The 17,003-nt window shown below is 46.0% G+C and overlaps 1 protein-coding gene across 2 annotated transcripts; it reads right to left on the bottom strand.

Annotated features, from left to right (window-relative positions):
• Positions 1-1,557: 1,557 nt before the first annotated feature.
• sf3b1 (splicing factor 3b, subunit 1) lies at positions 1,558-16,178 on the bottom strand. 2 transcript variants are annotated; one of them, XM_062534322.1, is made up of 25 exons: positions 16,091-16,178; positions 14,606-14,778; positions 14,304-14,405; positions 14,026-14,140; positions 11,071-11,150; positions 10,417-10,638; positions 9,963-10,200; positions 9,418-9,630; positions 9,183-9,304; positions 8,744-8,941; positions 8,394-8,495; positions 8,086-8,265; positions 7,693-7,779; positions 7,275-7,545; positions 6,863-7,008; positions 6,415-6,561; positions 6,018-6,143; positions 5,578-5,799; positions 4,430-4,612; positions 4,173-4,284; positions 3,942-4,062; positions 3,583-3,714; positions 3,039-3,311; positions 2,477-2,693; positions 1,558-2,213 (listed from the first exon to the last, which is right to left on the bottom strand). In XM_062534322.1, the coding sequence occupies exons 1-25, from the start codon at positions 16,116-16,118 to the stop codon at positions 2,055-2,057; spliced, it is 3,969 nt and encodes a 1,322-aa protein (XP_062390306.1). In that variant the 5' UTR covers positions 16,119-16,178; the 3' UTR covers positions 1,558-2,054. The 2 variants fall into 2 exon arrangements, with proteins under 2 accessions (XP_062390306.1, XP_062390307.1); XM_062534323.1 differs by lacking the exons at positions 14,304-14,405; positions 14,606-14,778; positions 16,091-16,178 and adding an exon at positions 11,525-11,579 and having other exon boundaries at positions 14,026-14,101.
• Between the last annotated feature and the right edge of the window lie 825 nt (positions 16,179-17,003).

Raw genomic sequence — 17,003 nt, 5'->3', positions numbered from 1 at the left:
ATAAACCAAAATGATCATTACTGATGCTGATGTACTACAACAGATGATGACGATGTCATTACTGATACACAACAATCCCTTGCAACAGCATCCCATTCCCATCAATACAATTTTGTCAGCCAAAGGCCTCAAACAGTGTCAAGCTCAAGGCCCAGCTGATAATAATTCCATACCAAAAACTACAGACGTCCTTTAAACATGGGTGCCATGCAGCCTCATTTTCACTCTGGTCTACTTTTCCAAGAGCTTGGACTCACCAATACACAGACACAATACATCCCCTTACACAAAAATAACTGCAGTTATGTGACAGTTGTGTGCAGTTTTTCAAAGCAGTTTCACCAGGTAGTAGTTAGGCTACCATGCAATATGCAAGAAAATTGTCTAAAACCGCCGTTTTGACACTCTTCTGACAGTCTTTGCAGCTATCATCTCCACAAATCCTCAGTATGCATGTGTGGTTGACAGCTGTGCTGCTGGTTTTAAAGTGATTTTTTTTCTGATGAATTGGCATAATACCATCACTATAGCTTCGCATAGCCTACCAAGTCAGTTCATTTCTTTTTCTATGGGTCTGAGGTTGGGTTCGCCAGGCACGTGAAAAGCTTCAGAAAAGCTCACCTGACCAGTGACCACACATCTTACACTTAATGGACAGAGCCGTGTTTAATGTAGTGTGCCAGCTTCCTTCCACACTGCGCTAATCTAGCGGGCCTCTGAGCTAACACTGCCCCTGGCTCCAGTCAAAACACATTCCATCCCTGTAACCGTGGAGAGAGGCACATGCTCCCTGTGGCAAACCCCCCACCCCCAACCATCCTAATACAAATACACACATTTCTTCTCTCTGTTGCCCCCCTTTCCTTTTTGTCAGTGCGTGTCATTTCTGATGTTTATAGGATGGCTTGTGAATCAGCCACTGGTTGGGAAATGACCTAACTATAGCAGGAGAGATTTAACACCTCTCCTGTGTATTATCTGAAAAATGTGGGAAAACCTCAGCTGTGAATATTGTTCCTTAACAGTTGACTTAAAATACATGTGGGTACCAATTTATGGTTTGTAAAGAAATAACAGGGATTCTGTTCACCTTGCATTGATGGTATATGCATTTAGCCCAATGATCTACACTTCATTACCTTGGAGTAAATCTATTTAAAAGAAAAAAATATATCCAAAGATATCCATGTGAGGCATATCTGAAACTGAAGACCCTTCACATTCAATACAATTGTCTGTACTTAATAGGCAGCTGCACATGAGACATTGAATCTCTAGCCAATTTAAATGGAACTGCCTTACTGGTGGAAAGCCAAACCTCAAGTCAAATTCATGCCCAACTAGTACAACTGGATATAGCAATTCAAACACTGACAACGTAGAAATAATGCTTGGAATAATAACCCCGAAACTACCTCAAAATAAACATCTTCTGGGTGTACACAGATTGTTACAATATGTTACACACTGGATAAGAACAGCTCAGATTTTTTCACCTTCTACAAGCAAACCTGTTTTGCTGCCATCAATTACAATCAGACAGACACCCCACCGGAGTTTGAATTTTATACACAAATGTTTATTCGCTCAAATTAAACAGCATTTCAATAAGAACAGATGGGTGATTGATGGAGATTGGTGAGGGGCATTTCCTAAGGGGTCATAATACACAGAAACCATGACATAAGTAATAGAACGCTTACCAGGCCTTGCTGCCAGCTTTTTTTTTGTTTGTTTTACTTCTTGCAATGCTGCTACTTGCCTTCTACTGCAATTCCTCATTGAAAACATTTTTCCAAACACAAAACATCTACAAGCTTGAAGCGTCATATGTTCATCCCTCGTTTCTCATCATTAAAAATCAATCTACTGCTACAGTGTCCGTAGCTTGTTGGTAGCCCACAAACAGAGAACTATAATTATAATAGCAATAATAATAATAAAAAAAATGGAGCAGGTCCTTGAAACCAGTAAGGATGGACAAAAAGGACAGAGGAAAGAGAGAGAGAGAGAGGGAGAAAGAGAGAAAGAGTGCACATTCAGGTTTGGTATGATCACAGGAAGTACTCCAACTCAAATCGAACAAAAGGGTTCTTCTCGTCGTTGTAGACCAGTGGGTAGTGGGCGATGAGGGCATCTTGGGAACCGATGTAGATGGAGTTGTAGATCTTCCAGTACACATCTCGCACCTTTCGGGCTGGGTGGAACAGACCCTGTTGAGAGACAAACGTGAAGTTAGCATTGAAATAAACCCCGATAACCATCCCAACCCAAGCACATCACATCAGATCAGGGTTATTGCTCTTAAGACTCACTGGGTGTTTAACTAAATCAAGTATGATGGATAGCTTAAGACTATCATTCCAAGTGAGCCAACCGAAAGATGTACATATAATGCAGCAGATGGCATAAGGAGTATTGACTGGTGTCAATTGAGGTGTGTGTGTGTGTGTGTGTGTGTGTGTGTGTGTGTTACCTGTAGGCAGTACTGCAGCATGCGGCAGGGTCCGATGGCTACCCGCAGGCCCTCCAGTGCGCCCATCACGGCCTGGATGACGTGAGGCGACGTCTCGAACACGTTGGGCCACACGTAGTTGAGCAGGTGGTTGAGCGAGTCCTCGCAGCCGAAGCCGTACACGCCCAGGGACATGTGCTGCACCACAGCGCTCGCCGTTTGCCTGTGGACCAGGTCTCTGCACAGGAGGACACAAGAGAGCGCGGTCAGTGGGTAAACGAGAAGATTGGCCACCATGCAAGCACAAGATTTAACACGTGCGGTCATCATTTACGGTGTACATTTTACACATCATCCATGCACAAAGTCACTTAATTCACCGATTTATTTTTCTGTACTGTATTTTTGAGTACACCACCACCACAAGATTAGTGACGTTTCTGACAAGTGCTAACAAGTTGCCGTCTTCAAAAATGAACGTTCATACACAAATGTTTTCACACTGCTACATTTTCAGATTGTTATATACCCTCCCTGATCGTAACGTATGGGTTTACAGAATAACCGCGGATGCGGGTCTCACCTGTCCATCAGCGCGTCCTCGAGGAGAGGCGTGACGGCGTAGATGTAGTCCTTGCCCATCTCGCCGATGTACTCGAAGAGGAAGGAGAGCGACTTGAGCACGCCGTTCTGCACGTTGAGCTCGGGCACCCGGTACTCGTTCATCAGCGCCGGGAGCACGGTGAAGGGAGAACACGTCTCGGCCACGATGGCGATGGCCACCGTCGTGCACACGCGGTTCTGACGCTCCTGCACCTTCAGGTTGTTGAGCAGTGTGGCCAACACGTCATGAGGACTAAGGAAGGGAAAGAAAGCATGCAAAACGTGTTTTTATTAGTCGATCATGAGACTGTGTTAAGCAACCAATGAAGCTCCACTCTTGCCCCTTTCAACTCTGATGGATTTAATAGTGTCCATCTTATTGCTATTACATAAAGACGGACATATTGACAACTGAAGATATGATCTTTATCCATCTACTAAGTGCTGGTTTCTATCGAGTCCATCTAATACCCTTGTATGTCAAGGTGTAGGGTTATATTTGGCAAAACGAAAGCCGAACTTACCCGATAGCTTTGGCGATGTAGCCGAAAGTGTTGACGGCAGCTCTGCGGATGGCCTTCTTGTGGGCCTTCAGGAGCTCCAGCAGCTCGAAGCAGATGCGCATCCACTCGCGGGCAGAGACGTATTCAGCACCCCTGTAACATGAGACCAGCACTTAAGCCTTGGAATTCACTATGGAAAATCTGCCATATTTCACTGGATAAACACAGTGGGGTAGACACTTCACAGCACGCTGGAAGGCACAGATAGCTGCGGATACATTAGGCATTTCCTATGAGTAATTACATTGTTTTTCAACCATCATTTCCAGTAGACTTTGATAAAGAGAGAGAGCGTGGAGATAGGGATGGACGGCACTGACCTGTCAGCAATTCTGCCCACCAGGTCAATACAGTTCTCCTGCACCTTCTCGTGCCTGTTCTTCAGAATGGGAGTCAAACGCGGAAGCAAGTCTTTGATGGGTGGCGTCATCTTATGCATACCTGCAGAGTTGAAGCAGAGTCAAATTAATATGTGGCTCGACTGCGGTCACCTCATTACCATACACGTATAAGCCAGAGAAGTTGTTGGGATATTAGGGGAAATGACTGACCGATGACGTTAACAATGGCCTTTAGAGCTCCAAGGATACTGCCCAGGACTTCTGGGTACTCCTCTCCCAGGTACTCGTACAGCACCACACCCAAATGACCCATCAGCTTCTCCTACGATGGGGAACAAGGTTACAAATGTTAGAGCAAAGGACAGGAAAGGCTGCACAGGTGTGCCATTAATGCACGTGTCTATGGGTGTGTATCTTAATGTCCTTTTCCCAGTGTGAGTGTGTGCGCTTCTGTCCTTCCATCTCACCTCCTGACATGTCTTCATCACCACGGCCGTACGCGAGATGAGGTCGGCGGCCTGCTGACGGACTTTGGCAGACTTGTTGTTGAGACGCCAGAGGACGGTACCGCAGATCTGAGGCAGGTAGGGCTTCACGCGCTTGCCCAGAGCGTTGACCACAGTGCCAAAACCATTCAGCATCACAGAGTCCTGGAGAACACACACACACACACACACACACACACACACCACATGAGCAACTGATGTGGGAACACAATGGCACCAGCTTCAAATTCCTCCATTCCCCTTCAATCTACCTCAACATTTTGAATCGGTTTCATACTAAAAGAACTATATCTAAAAGCCAAAACTTCTAGGTCAACATGTAAACCTTTAATCAGAGGCGGACATTGCTGGTTCCAGAAAGTAAAAGTCCTGCCATATATTGGCCCAATCCCAATGTCAGCCCTAAAGACTAAGAACTAAAGACTCACAGACTTAATTGATCTCAGGTGCTAAGTGAGTGAGTGTGTGAGGCCACATAGGCTCAGATAGGTATTTGGGATTGGGACAGCACTTCACGAGATCACATGTACCTTGGCGATGTTTACTAACAAAGACGTTGCTAACATTTGCACCATGCACGTGTGTCGTGCGTGCTGTTGTTTACCTTCATTTCCGGATTTTTCTATGATCTCCGCGGTAAACGTCACAACACTTTGAACTGTGGGTAATTCCCTTAGGTTAAGTCTGCACCGATGCAGACTCACGGAAAGGGCTCGGTAAGTCTGTACTCAAACCCTCCCGCCCGTTGTAATTCTACATTGGGACAGCCCTAAACCCTTACGAATTTCGCGAGAACGCGCACCAAAGTCCGTGAGTTCTTGAGTCCGGACATTGGGATTGGGCCACTCTTTCTACCTATGCACTTAGCCAGGTAGATCAGAAAATTAGTGAGATCACCTGTGTTGCTAATTAGGATGAGCTGGTTTACTAAATGGTTGGATCAAATACTTGGCAGGACTTTTTTACTTTCTGAACCCGGGATGTCCGCCTTTGCCTTAAATACAACTACAGAATTTCAAACTGTTTGCATGTTGGACGACGTCACACAAGCCAGATCCTTCTGCGCACTATTTAAAACCCATAAGGCCATGTGTGAGTTCTCTCCTCACCTCCGTGGTCTGCTCCTGGAAGGCGTACAGGATGCCGTCGATCAGCTGCTCCTCCAGCTTGTGGTCGATGTCGGCGGCGCCCAGGTTGCCCATGATCTTCTCGATGGTCTCCATCACCATCTTCCTGTACTGCTCGGCCTCGTCCTTCAGGTCGTCCACGATGCGAGAGATGATTTCCGCCGCCCCCACCTTATTGGCCAGCTCCACCGTGGTGTCTACCAGCTGTGGGATGAGACAGGTTATGTTGCGTTACCAACAACTTTCACTTTAAACAGGGTTGCAGTATTACTCTAAATAGTATCCAAACTGTCCACATCCCATTTCTCCATATATTGTCAGATATCCCATATAATATTAAGCTTTAACTATAATGAACTAATTAAATTAATTAATTAAATTATAGTTAAAGCTTTGAAATTAAAGTAGTTCGTAGGCTGTACCTGTCTGTAGTTGCGTCTGTCCAAGGCCATTCTGTGCTGCCAGAAGTGCTTGAAGAACGGGGGGAGGATCTCGGTCTTAATGTAGTTGGCCTCAACACCATCTGTGCCACAGCACTGCTTCACCACCTATGACACACACACGGCAACAGAAACTTGTTAAGGTCATGTATTGTACACTTCCAACTGTACTTTAAAAGTTTAGATGACAACGTGTGGGGCACAACACACATAGCACATCAACTATTCCATCATCCGAGCCTGTGCACAGAACTGAACATGTCTGTGCTGTACACTGCAGTGACTGTGCTGTGCTGTGCTGTGCTGTGCAAGTGGAGTGTGCCGACACTGGCTCACATATGACCCACATGTGGCCTTCATGTGGCCCAGCGAGGCTCACCTTGAGCACAATCTTCTTCATCTCCTCGTCGGGAGACTGGAACTCTCGGATGAGGATAAGCATCACTTCCCTGGTGTAGTAGTTGGCGTACTCGGCGTCCATGAGCGGGATCAGATAACCGATGGCTTTCAGGAAGGCGGCCAGACCCTGGGAGAAAAGACCAATCAGAGCTTTAGCCCTCCTGACTCAAATGAAAGACAATGCTGCTTTAAACACCAAGGGTGGCTCTCAAACACTCTCCTCGATCCTCGAATGCTCGGTCCTCAAGGGGCGTTCCCACTGATCTATAACTAACACGGGATAGACTATCCCATTGTTGTCACCCCATCATTCTTTGTCTAGATCAGTGAGGACGAGGATCGAGGAAGGAAGGGAGGGTGTATAAAACACCAAATGAGAGGCAACCATAATGAAAAGAAAAAAAATGCTGAATGGGATCCCGACTCACCTTTCCTCTGTGTTGCCTGATACCCTTCCAGAGGGGCTTCAGCACGGAGTCGAAGGACTCGATACCGTATGGGGTAGCAGCTTCAGCCAGGGCAGCGATAGCCAGGGCACTGATGGTACGCACCTTCTGCTGCTCGTCCACCAGACCTAAACACACAACGACAAGGAAGGCCGCTTAGATGCACATCTCTGATGTCCTAGATAGCATTCATTTTGTTTGTTTTTTTTAATAGTAAGTCACAATCAAGAATAGTACAAATATTGCTTGCATTTATGGCTCTTCTAGCAGATATACAACAGGCAACAGCCGATTTCAGTCCATCAGCAGTTACAGTAATGCAGCATTGAAGGTCGAACACAATTATCAAAGCCAACAATGGGATGAACGACATAAAAGCTGGAAGTGGACTGACCATGTTCAATGATCTCCACCAAGCTGCGCAAGTGGGGCAGGATGGCACAGCCCATGAGGATGGCGATCTGCTGGACGATCTTGATGCCAGTGTGGCGAGCCTGCCAGGACTTCTTGCTCTTGCACACGGCCTTGAGGAAGGGCAGCAGGGAGGGGATGCCCAGGGCGGACGCCACCACGGCAAAGGCACGGGCCGTGGTGTTTCTCACGTACTCGTCCATGTTGTCAATGTCGGGCCTCATGGTGGAGATCATGGTGGCCAAACCAGCGGCCTGTGGGAAAACAACCAAACATGCATCTTTAAACAGGCAGAGAAAAGAGCTCTTAAAACGCGTGTTTCCATCACAGGGCATCACTTCAGATGCAGGTAAATTACTCTACCATGAAATGTGTCGCTATAGGAACAAGCAGGGTCTTACCTTGGCCAAATTAGAGATGATCTCTCTGCCTTCCACTCTGGCGTAGTAATCTTCATCAATCAGCAGGGGCTCGATAACCACCAGGATCTGTTCAACAGAGGGGACCACATTTAATCAGCAAATAATGAAGTATCTCTCGTCCTCAACAACTCCTCAGTGAGCAGCAAGGACAGAAAATGGGAACATTAAAATGATACCGTAATTTCAGCTATGAGGTTAATACACAGGTGCAGTTAATATGGTTTTGTTTCTTTTAACTTGAAACAAAGCCTGTCCTGCATCTTATACACGATGCAGCCAATACACCGGAGATTACTGTAATACATCACTAACTATCCCAAACCTTGAGGTCTAGTGAAGGGGAAAACGTTTTTTATCAAGTGTTAAACTCACCTTGTGTACATATGGTCTGACCAAGTCATCCAGCTTGTACAGGATGCGATCAATGACTTTCACCAGCAGATGGCGCTCCTGGTCCTCCAGTGTGGGAGACATGAGCAGGGGCAGGATTTGGTTGAAGAGGGGTCCAGCGCCAAACTCTCGCGCCTTGTCTGTGATCTGTCTCAGAGCAGCCTAGGAGGACACAGAAGAATGAAATCAATTTAAGTACAACTAACTATGTATTACACGGCACAGAGAAGAGGAATGAAGGGCAGATAAAATGGCAGCGTGTGTGTTTTTTGTGTGTAGGTAAGCCTCACCTTTCTCATGGGTGGGGTGCCGTTTTTGATCTTCAGCAGCAGCTTCATGATCTTGCGCTCCTTCTGTTCCTCGGGGCTCAGAGTGGACTCATCCACCTCCACCTGAAATCATACAACAGGCTTCAGGTTAGACACAACATCACCGCAACGTCGTTAGCCCATCACAGAGGGCTAATGACATTAAGAGACTTGTAGTGACTATAGGCAAAATAACTGTGGGTAATGCGTGACAAAGGTTTAATTTTAAGATTTGAGGCAAATATTTGAATGAGGAATACATCCTCATTCAGACATGACTAGAGATCGAATGGAGAGGATAATTAAAAAAAAAAATAAATAAATTAACGCACCAAGAGCTTGTCGAAGTACTGGATGTCGTCTGGCTTGAGGAAGGGCAGGTTGCCGGAGGGCTGGTCGTTGACCTGCTTCATGGAGCGGTCCTCCTGCTGCATGTGGAACCCAGTCATGCCCCCGATGGGAGTGGGCGTGGCGGAGAGCTTGCGGGCCGGGGTGCGGATGGGAACATAGCCCGCTGGCGGTGGCAGAACCTGGAGAGATTTAAGACATGGAGTAAGACACTCAAAAAACAGACAACTTGTCCATAAGACTAGCTTCTAGAAACAAACCAAATGGAGACCATTTCAAGCTGATGTCGCTATGGAACCTTAAATAGGATGCTGCACATATGGATGCTTATTCATTTACTACGGGAACGTGCTTGGCATGACGGACGGTCATGGTCATTTTCTCATGGCCGTTAGCAATTGGCCTGACGTGAACGTTAAGTACCTTGTATCCCTCTGGGAACATGGCGTCCAGCTCCTCGTCGGTGAGCGGGCGGTTCCTCTCGTCGATCTCCCTCTCCCAGCGCCAGGCCTGCAGCTGCTCTGGGGTCATGCTCATCAGGTGACCTGGAAACACAACCAAGCGCTGCTGTTGAACAAGCCATGCCACAACTCGCCACAACTCAGAGGAATATAGTGTCACTTGTACATTCTGGTTCACGGTCAACGTCAACACTTACCTGGGGTTGGGGTGGCCATGTTCATGGCTGGCGTGCCGATGGGAGTTTTCCCGGGTGTGAGCAGAGGGGTGGAGGAGCCGATCTGGCTGGCGGGCGTTTCGTCCCAGCGGGACTTCCTCTTGCTGGCGCCCGGGGTGGGCGTCTCACCCACGGACTCTTCGCCTCGGTCTGTGCGCGGTGTCTCGGCCCAACCGCTGCCATGGCCAGGGGTCTCTGGGGGAGGAGGGAAGTCGGAGAGAGGCGACGTCAGTCTCAAAACACAGCTTTGTTTGGACCCAAAATCCCCCTGTGTGCTTTTACATTTCATTACATTACATTACATTAAGCAGACACTTTTTTTGCCCAAAGTGAGTGAGTTAATTACAAGGGACACGGTCACCGGAGCCTTGCTCAAGGGCACAACGGTGGAAACCGGGAATTGAACCGACAACTTTCAGGCTACTGCACGCTAGCCCAGCTCCTTAACCACTACACTAGCACCGCCGCCGCCGGGTACTTCACCAAGAGCATCTACGGCGTGACACGACGCGCGGCGCGTCTCTTACCTCTCTCGGTCTTTGGCGTCTCGTCCCAGCGGTTCTTGCGCACGCTGGGCGTGCTGCTGCCGTGGCCGGGGGTGGCGTCTCGGCCGGGCGTGGCGGCGCCGGCGGGGGTGTGGCTAGGGGTGGGTTCCCACATGCGGGAGCTGGGGGTGGCGCCGGGCGTCTCGCTGCCCTTGGGGCGACCTGGGGTCTCGTCCCAGCGGCTGTTGGAGGGAGTGTGTCCAGGTGTGTGTCCCGGAGTCTGGGAAAACCATAAAAAAAAGAGACACATAAGCAACAGTAATAACAAAAGAATAACTCTTACGGATGCTGAAGTTGACTAATATTTAGTAGACACTTTTATCCTGTTATCCTGTTGATGTTACCGCTAGTCAACCACACCCACATTTCATACCAAGAACCATAACTAGTCAAAACAGCAGGTCCTCTGAATTGGATTCGCAGGCCTGGAGGTTACCTCAGAGCCAGCGTCAGCCTGGTCCCAGCTGGACAGTTTCTTGGGGGTGGAGTTGCTGGGCGTGCCCGGGTCAGCGGTCTGATCCCAGCGGCGCTTGCGCTTGGCGGCGGCGGCGGCGGCGGCAGCGGCAGTGGGGGCTTGTGAGGCACCAGAGCCGTTCTGGCTCACGACTTTCAGGTCTCCGGACTTGGACTTCTCCAACAGCTGCTGCCTGATCTCTTTCTGTAAAGAGGGACCAGCACAGGGCAGCACATTAGTGGAAAACATCAATGCAACACTGACGTCGTAAATCAACAACAATTTAACAGTAACCAACAGTAATTCTGTAAGTTAATAAAAATAATTGGTGAGAAAACATTAATGCACCATCAACGGTAATCTTATTTATTCACTTGGCTGACGCCTTTATCCAAAGCGGGCCAGTTGCCCCAAGGGAACTCAGGTTTAAGTGTTCTTGCTCAAGGACACAGCGGTGGCAGCCGGGAATTGAACCCTCAACTTTTTCTGGCTACTGGCTGCCAGCACAGTTCCTTAGCCACTGTGCTACCACCATCCCAATCAACAAGCTAGCAGTAATTGACAGCGATTTAAATGAAGCTAACTGTACTGCATTCAACAGAATGGGTGAGAATAATAGTGGAGACTGTGTCGCACCTCTTCCTTGCTCAGGTGCTGCTCCCTCATGACGTCCATGTAGGTCCTAGCCTGCTGCTTTGGGTCTGGCGTTTTCCCCCCTATTCGAAAGAGCACCAACATACATACCAGACGGTTAAACAAACGTGAGCCGCAACGGCTGCGCCCACACACACACACACACACATATATACACATAAGCAAAACAAGACACAAGACAGGCACCTAACCCTTCACTTTACAGTCAAGTCTGACTTTACTTAACTCTCCTCTGGTGTTCATTACAGCTCGGCTTCACAAGGGAAACAAACAGCCCTACATACAACTACACACAGTCATGGCTCTGATACATTAACAGGCAGGTACATTGATTTGATTTTTCGTTTTTGCTTTGTTTGTCTTTTAAGGAGATAAGGAGAGGATATAGCCATCATTGATGCAGGGGGTCCTGGGCTGTGCTCTCCAGAATACGTACACTTTCTGTGCCAAGGGTCCATCTGCAGTCAGACTTCAACCGGCAGAAAAGAAGCCTAGAAAATTTCTCTTTACCATTAGTAACACTTTGGAAAAGGGTTGGAACTCACACACAAAAGCATACCACCTGTGATGTGAACGTCACTCAGAAAAAAAAAAAAAACTCCTTTCACTAACACCTCAATGAGAGAGAGAGAAAAAACTGAATTGGATTTTTTCCCCCCCCAAGGAATTACTAAATGAAGACAAAGTAAATTACAGAGCAATTTGACTTTTCAATTCTATTTGACTGAATTTGGGATGGGTGACTTCCTCTTCTTTCGGACACTTATGGATTTTATTTTCTGTGCTGGAATAATAGGGCAATTCTTCATCTTGCAGCTCTGATAACGATGCAATTGTATTTCTATTCATCTTTCAAACACAGAGCATTACTCTGGCAGTGGCCTCATCGTTACAGGCCAAAGACTGGCCTCCTTGGGCCCTGATATAACTACCAAAACAAAAACCTCTCTTCTGTGATTTGTTCACCATAACCTACACAGGATGAGTTGCTGCACCCTTAAGAGAGTGCAGACAGGACTGGCAAAGCAGTACTGCTGTAGGAGAGAAATTAAGGACAGTTAGTATGGGCCGGTTGAATTGTAGTACACAGATTTTAAATATATATTTCTATTTTACAGTAGATGTAAAATGGAAATATATTTACATCAACAATTTTGCATTACAGCAGATGGTGTGTCTATCTCCAGCTAGCTACATGCAGGCTGATAGTCCCCCTACGTTAAGTTTTGCAGAGGCGCTAAGGTTAGCCTATCGTTGGCTGTTACTGATGGGTGCATGTGAATGACCCATTTTGAACTAGTTAGGCTTTGTGACAGGCAGTGGGGAACTCTGGGAAAAACGCAAACCTCTTGAGTGCAAACTGTTAGGAAAGTAAGGCCAGAACATAGTCAGTAGAAACCCAAAGGCTACTGCTAGCTAGCCATATTTTCCCATTTCTGGAGTTTCTGGCCAAGTCTGGGAAAGAAAAACAACTCGCTTCCAGGGGCAGAAGGCCAGATGGAAGTATCCTACGTGTACCAGCAAATGTAGGCAAACAAGATTTTTTCCAAGGGTCATCACAGCCATTCAGTTGCTCTTGGCTGGGAGAAGTTATGCCGTATTCTCAAGAGTGCTGTTCCCATGTGCCCCACATATTGCCAACTGGACCATCAACGGTGGCCCACAGTGGACATTTGACGACACCGATATGCAGTGCTATTGTAAAACAGCAAGACAGATCGATATGATGATTTGACATCCCGTAGCCACTGCACCACAGGTGGTCATGACATGACCTGCCACTGAAAAGTCAACCCACTAGTGTCTGAACTGTAACTATACCAGAAGCCACACGAGGGCTGAAGTCTTAATCTAATTATGTTGAACACTGAGTGAGGAAAAGACTGATACGGTGGATCACTATACAGTGCCATATTCTGTAAATGTTGCTCAAGTTAGAAGTGAACTCTGATATGAAGATAATGCAACATTATTTCTTTAGTGTAAGTCAAATGGCATTGCAAAAGGACTCTAGGCTGTAGGCTAACTATTGCTATGCTAAACCACTGTTAAACACCACAGATTGTAAGAGTCTGTAGCAAATCTGAAAATTTGAGAGCAGTCCAGTTGGATTAACAGCAGGATTATACATATAAGCCTATGTGAAGACTTTACAGAGGTCTTCTAAAAATAAACTATGAGGACATCTTTGTTCCACCAGCTCAGAAACCAGACCTAGACTTACACACGTTGCTGACTTCAGCAGGTGACGGAGGGGGTGATTTCTTTTGACGTCCAAGGCAGAGTGCCAAAGGGACTAAGTGGTCAAGCACTTCAACATGTCTTCATGTTTCTTTATTGCACAGCCTTGTAGTAGATCAGAGTTTAAATGCCCTGCTTTAGCTTCTGAACCACACATCATGAACAAAAAACTCCACATTTCCACCCAGATCCATTAACCCTTCGAGACACACATGTACACACCTACCTGCAACCCATGTCTTGTTGGGCTCACTTTAAAAAGTCGACACCCAACTTCCACTCCCCAAAAAACACACTGCACCTCTCCCTGTCTTAACAATTCAAAGGCAGCCTTTACATTTCAGTTTTGCCCATCAAAGAAACCAGCTTGAAAAGTGTTGAGCATCTTGTTTGAAAAATCAAGCTTTAGACTTTTTTTGGGAGAGATTTTGAACTCAAAGAGCTCTAGAGGGAGAGTACACCCATCTGATCCTTGGCAAAATGAAAGAGAGATACGAAGGGAAAGCCTGTCTGGGGAGCAAGCTAATAGGTGGTGCTCGAAGGGTTAAGCACCAGAAGAAAAGGCTGGTTTGGACCACAGGTGGTTCTGGTAACTGACTGGGAGGGTGGGGTGGGGAAGCATAGGAACAAGTAGTGCATATCAGGATGGAAAGAGGACAAACAATATGGCGGGAGGAGAAGTGGCACGACATTTACCATCTGCAAACGGGTCGAGTCGCTCTGGAGAGATGATCATCTGCCGCCTGCGGGCTTTGTACTCGTCCTCGCGGTCCACGATCTTCTGTGGGCGGTGCTCCGCAAACGGATCGTACTGAAAGAACCAAGAGGAGAAGAGGCTGATTTAGTCAAGTTCACAATAAACAAACAAATAAAGCAAGCAAGCAATGGCACAACAGTTAATTCTTGGATCAACTGTCATTCTGTGCAGTAAAGGACTACTTTGCACTGAGTGGGGAAAAAAGCATTTTGCTCACCTGCTCATCGGACTGTGGTATTGAATTAAGTATAGCCACCGGAGCATGGTACCCTGGTTTCTTTTGACCCAGTAAACTGGTCGAAGAGTCCTCCTCGTCGTCCTACAAAAAATGAAAGGGAAACTGTCTGGTCAAGCCTGGCAGTGCCTGGCTATCCCAGCATGTACACACATCCACAACCAAACACACATGGACAACAGAGCCATCAGGTCCCCCTCAACACCAGAGCGGTGGAAGGGGACCAGTCCAGCAGGTTTTTGTATAAACAAAATAAATACCGGTACATAAAATGTAGGACTTACATCCTCCTGTTCATTGGCAGCAATGGAGGTGACATATCCGGCAAAGCGGCTGTCGCTGCCTCCATAGATCTCCTGGTCATAGTATCCAGTGGAATCCAGCCCAACACCCTCTTCTCCTTGCTCCACCAGGGCGGCTTTCATCCCCTGGATCTCCAGGATCTGCGCCTCGATGTCTGCAAAGGGCAGAGAGCAAAACTCATGATGTGACCACAGCAGGCTTAACAGACAGCAGACACTGAACATTTAGAGAGGATTTCCCCAAATATTACATCATTCCTCCATCAACGAACAACAAGATAAACTCATACTCAACATAGTTTACATGACCATTTGAATCACATGTTCAACCAGATTCTGGTTGAAGTCTGGTTAAACTATTTATCATTGGGTCTTGCACCAAAAAAATAATTTTAGAAACGTGTATTTCTGAAATTATTATTCAAATTATTTTAAGATTATGTAAGTATTAGGCTAATGCTGACTTGAGATGTTGCTAACGCGGCCCCATTACACATTACGTCAACGTTACGTAGAGACTGTACAGAGTTTCGTGAAATTACATTTTTGAAAACCTGTAACGTTAGTGCAACAACATACAATTTCACTGAAATCAGTGATCGTAACGCAACGCTTCCATGACCTGTGGCAGTGAACCGTGCCAGCACGGCCATTCTTCCTTAACGTTAGCCTTGCATCAATATGGCTGGCTGGACTAAACCACTCTCGTAACGTTACATTGACCCATTAGATCATTGTAGTTAACTAACCAACCAATGTAGAGAAATACATACTAAAATCAAGGTTTAATTTGATTTAACGTTGACGTTCATAAAGGGCAGCTAGTTACGTAGACCACTCGCTGCCAGTTTAACTAAAGGTAACGTTTGCCAGGGGTAGCACTCGGCCTGCCCTACACATTTCGTTTCGGTTCCAGACTTTGCTAGCGCTAACGTTGAATTTTTGTTTGGAATAGCACACCACACCACACCAGATGTGTAAGTAACTTCATTCACGACATTGCATGCAATTTAGGTTGACCATTTGTCAACATTTGAGATTGCACACCAACTTCCATGCGCCATTTTGGAGTTACAGGCCATACACAAACAGTAGAGAGTTCATTTAGCAAACACCAGGTTGGCACAATGAACATTATATTTATTGTTAAGATGCTCATTTCAAACTAGAGAATAACTGATGAACATAACCTACATGGCTAGCTAATCAAGTAAATGCAATTTTGAGTGCGCAATATCTAGGCTAACTATCTACCTCGCTAGCTGAAGACCACGCTAGCTATCGCTACGTTGTCTTGACGCCATTATCTATTCACCGTATTCTGCCCACTGTAAATGGAATACTAAAAACGATAGGCAGCATCACACATTCATTATATTGTGTCAACCTGCAACGAACGATCTAACATGCACAATGTATAAATCCCATGACCATTTATCAACTTAATACTTTAAATTGTATTATTACCTTCGTGTGTTTTGGCGATCTTCGCCATTTTCGTGGTGCGTATCTACAAATCCCGGAAGGCCTGACAAAAATATATCCGCCTTTTGTGAAGGACTCTGGGAAGTCCATGTCATAATAAAAGTCTGAAAATAAAGGTTACATGACAGAAAAGGTTGCGATCAATGAAGTTTGTAGCCTATGCTGGGTCCACTATTTCGCTGTTGTAGAAATGACTCGAAGTATGTAGCCTATTCATGTGAACTTTTTTTTAATTTGCAGCTGATTCAGTAGATAAAAATATACTAAGTGCAGAACTAAATGTCAGTGGTTGGATGTCTGATAACAGGGAATCACTCAATTTAGGGAAAACAGAATCCTGCTCAAGATAAAAATGTAACTATTCCTCTGGTTTTAAGGTATAGTTGGAAACACAGTAGATTACTAGGACTCAGTTAATTACCTTAGTTGTGTGTTGAACAGACATAGATTTTTATCAGGGACAGGCTCAGTCTCAGATGAACTTGCTGCCAAGATGAATCAAAGTCAAGATCACATTTTTGACCAGGTAGTAGGCCTAAGGGTTATAGCCTACTGAATATCCCCATTATTATCTCATCTGGACTCATTCTCCTCTGTCATACAGTATATGACATTACTAATAATATACATCCATAATCTATGCCTATACGCCTAAGTGAACATTATGACTTTTGCCTATAGGCCTACAGTAGCCTACTTGCATTCTTTGATTTCAGTCAAACCAAAAGCATAGGCTTAAACTTAATTATGTGCGGTTGTTTTGGAAATCATGTTAGCTGCCATTTACTGCCTGCAGGTTATTAATATGACATGGGCAAAGAGAAGGAAATTGTATGTAGAGTCATAAGATTAGACTAGATCAAGTCTCAATTTGTTTTCTGCATGCTCACACGGT

Source organism: Sardina pilchardus, chromosome 4 (genome assembly GCF_963854185.1).
Source record: "Sardina pilchardus chromosome 4, fSarPil1.1, whole genome shotgun sequence".
In the NCBI taxonomy this organism is placed as follows: Eukaryota; Metazoa; Chordata; class Actinopteri; order Clupeiformes; family Clupeidae; genus Sardina; species Sardina pilchardus.
This window is presented reverse-complemented; position numbering and strand designations above follow the sequence as displayed.